Consider the following 1539-nt stretch of genomic DNA (forward strand, 5'->3'; position numbering starts at 1 on the left):
AGTCGGAATAGTGTCTCGGGACCGACAACGCGTGCTCCAGTAGAGACAACGAAATTCTCGTTGCGGAAGGCGTTGACATGGACCTCAACGTGTTCAAGAAGCTCTGTCTTGATCAGCGCTCTAAGCAAGGCGCCGCCGGCCAGCCCGAGCAAGGCCCAGCCCGCCCAAGGAAGACGAGAAGCCGTCCGCAGCCAGCCTTAAGCCGAATATGCAGCCCGAGACGCCATCCTTCCAGCTGCCCGACTCCGAGGGTTGCTCCAAGCCCGGCGCCGACGAGGAGCCGTGCCTCGGCAGCATCGCCTGGTGCGACAAACACGGCCAGCAGCGGGTCCTGGGCGACAAGAATACCTGTCTCTTGACCCGCGGACTGGACGTTAAAGCGTTTGAGGAGGCGATTCGAGAGGGCTTGATTGCGCCGGTCAAGGAAAGCATTCTCACGTGGGCGCAGAATGTCACGAAAAATGCGGCCTTCCGCGAGGTTCTGCTGAGATCGACGGCGGAGGCGGCGCAGAAAAGCATAACGACCGACTTGTCTGGATACATGACCAAGGTCCAGGCTTCTCTAGAGAGGCAGGCGCTCGAGGGTCTGCGCAAGGGACTCGAAAAGTATGCCGGACAGAAGCTCTCTAGGCAGGGGGGCACGGATAGACCCGAGCAATACTTCTGACCTCGCTAGTAAAGGTTGCGTCTAATTAGACCTTATTGAGTACATGGCACAGATCAACAAATAATGGATAATCAGTGTTGAGTTAATGCTGATCTGCACAATCACTTCTAATGTACTATCTCGAGGATTAGTGAACACGCCCCCTCCCCTAGCAGTAGTTACAATATAAGCTAGCATAACAATTAATTTTATGTAGTATCAGGTCAGTGTGGCTAACAGACTGACAGCCCTAGATTGGCCCTTCCGGCCCGTCGGTCTGGGTTCACGAGGGCTTGCGGTCCGCCTGTCTAGGTCTGTCCGGAGTGAAGGGGCCAAATCCCGAGTGAGCTGCGCTCGTATGATAGCTGACTTCGCCCTCGACGTCGACCAGTGCTAATTTCCTCAAGACTCTTATGACTTAGCATCTATTTTACTAAACTCAGCTGTCCTGGGTTTCTCTCAGACTATTACCCAGTATGACTTCTTGAGCGGCTCTGGTTAGGGGCCCATCGTACTCTACTCATAACTCAAGAACACCCGTCGCATGCTCTCAAGTCAGAGGTAATAGTGCTTGTATAAATCCCTACTAAATAAATTCACAACCGTAAATTTCATGCTCTTGGCTGCCTGTCGGCCGCGCCGACCCAGATTTGACACGACCCTAAATGTGCGATGTCCCAATTCACTAGCTTGACAGGTAGGTTTTCATACTTTGCGAATCAGTGAAATGACATATTCAATGCAGCCTCAAAAAGATGGAGACTGAGGAGTTCGTGTGCGTGAACATCGATTATCTGTCCCAGCTGTTTAGCTCGAGTCCCTATCACAATAGGATTGCCTAAAGTATAGTTAATGCACTGTATTTAGACAATACCATATTATAATATCATATC

At 51.7% G+C, this 1539-nt stretch overlaps 1 protein-coding gene across 1 annotated transcript; it reads left to right on the forward strand.

The window, feature by feature from the left end:
* Window positions 1–208: 208 nt before the first annotated feature.
* On the forward strand, window positions 209–667 carry BBA_10228 (uncharacterized protein; the record flags this gene model as incomplete). Its single annotated transcript, XM_008605325.1, has 1 exon — window positions 209–667. One exon carries the CDS (start codon window positions 209–211, stop codon window positions 665–667), a length of 459 nt encoding a protein of 152 aa, XP_008603547.1.
* Between the last annotated feature and the right edge of the window lie 872 nt (window positions 668–1539).

This window comes from Beauveria bassiana, assembly GCF_000280675.1.
Source record: "Beauveria bassiana ARSEF 2860 unplaced genomic scaffold BBA_S00103, whole genome shotgun sequence".
In the NCBI taxonomy this organism is placed as follows: domain Eukaryota; kingdom Fungi; phylum Ascomycota; class Sordariomycetes; order Hypocreales; family Cordycipitaceae; genus Beauveria; species Beauveria bassiana.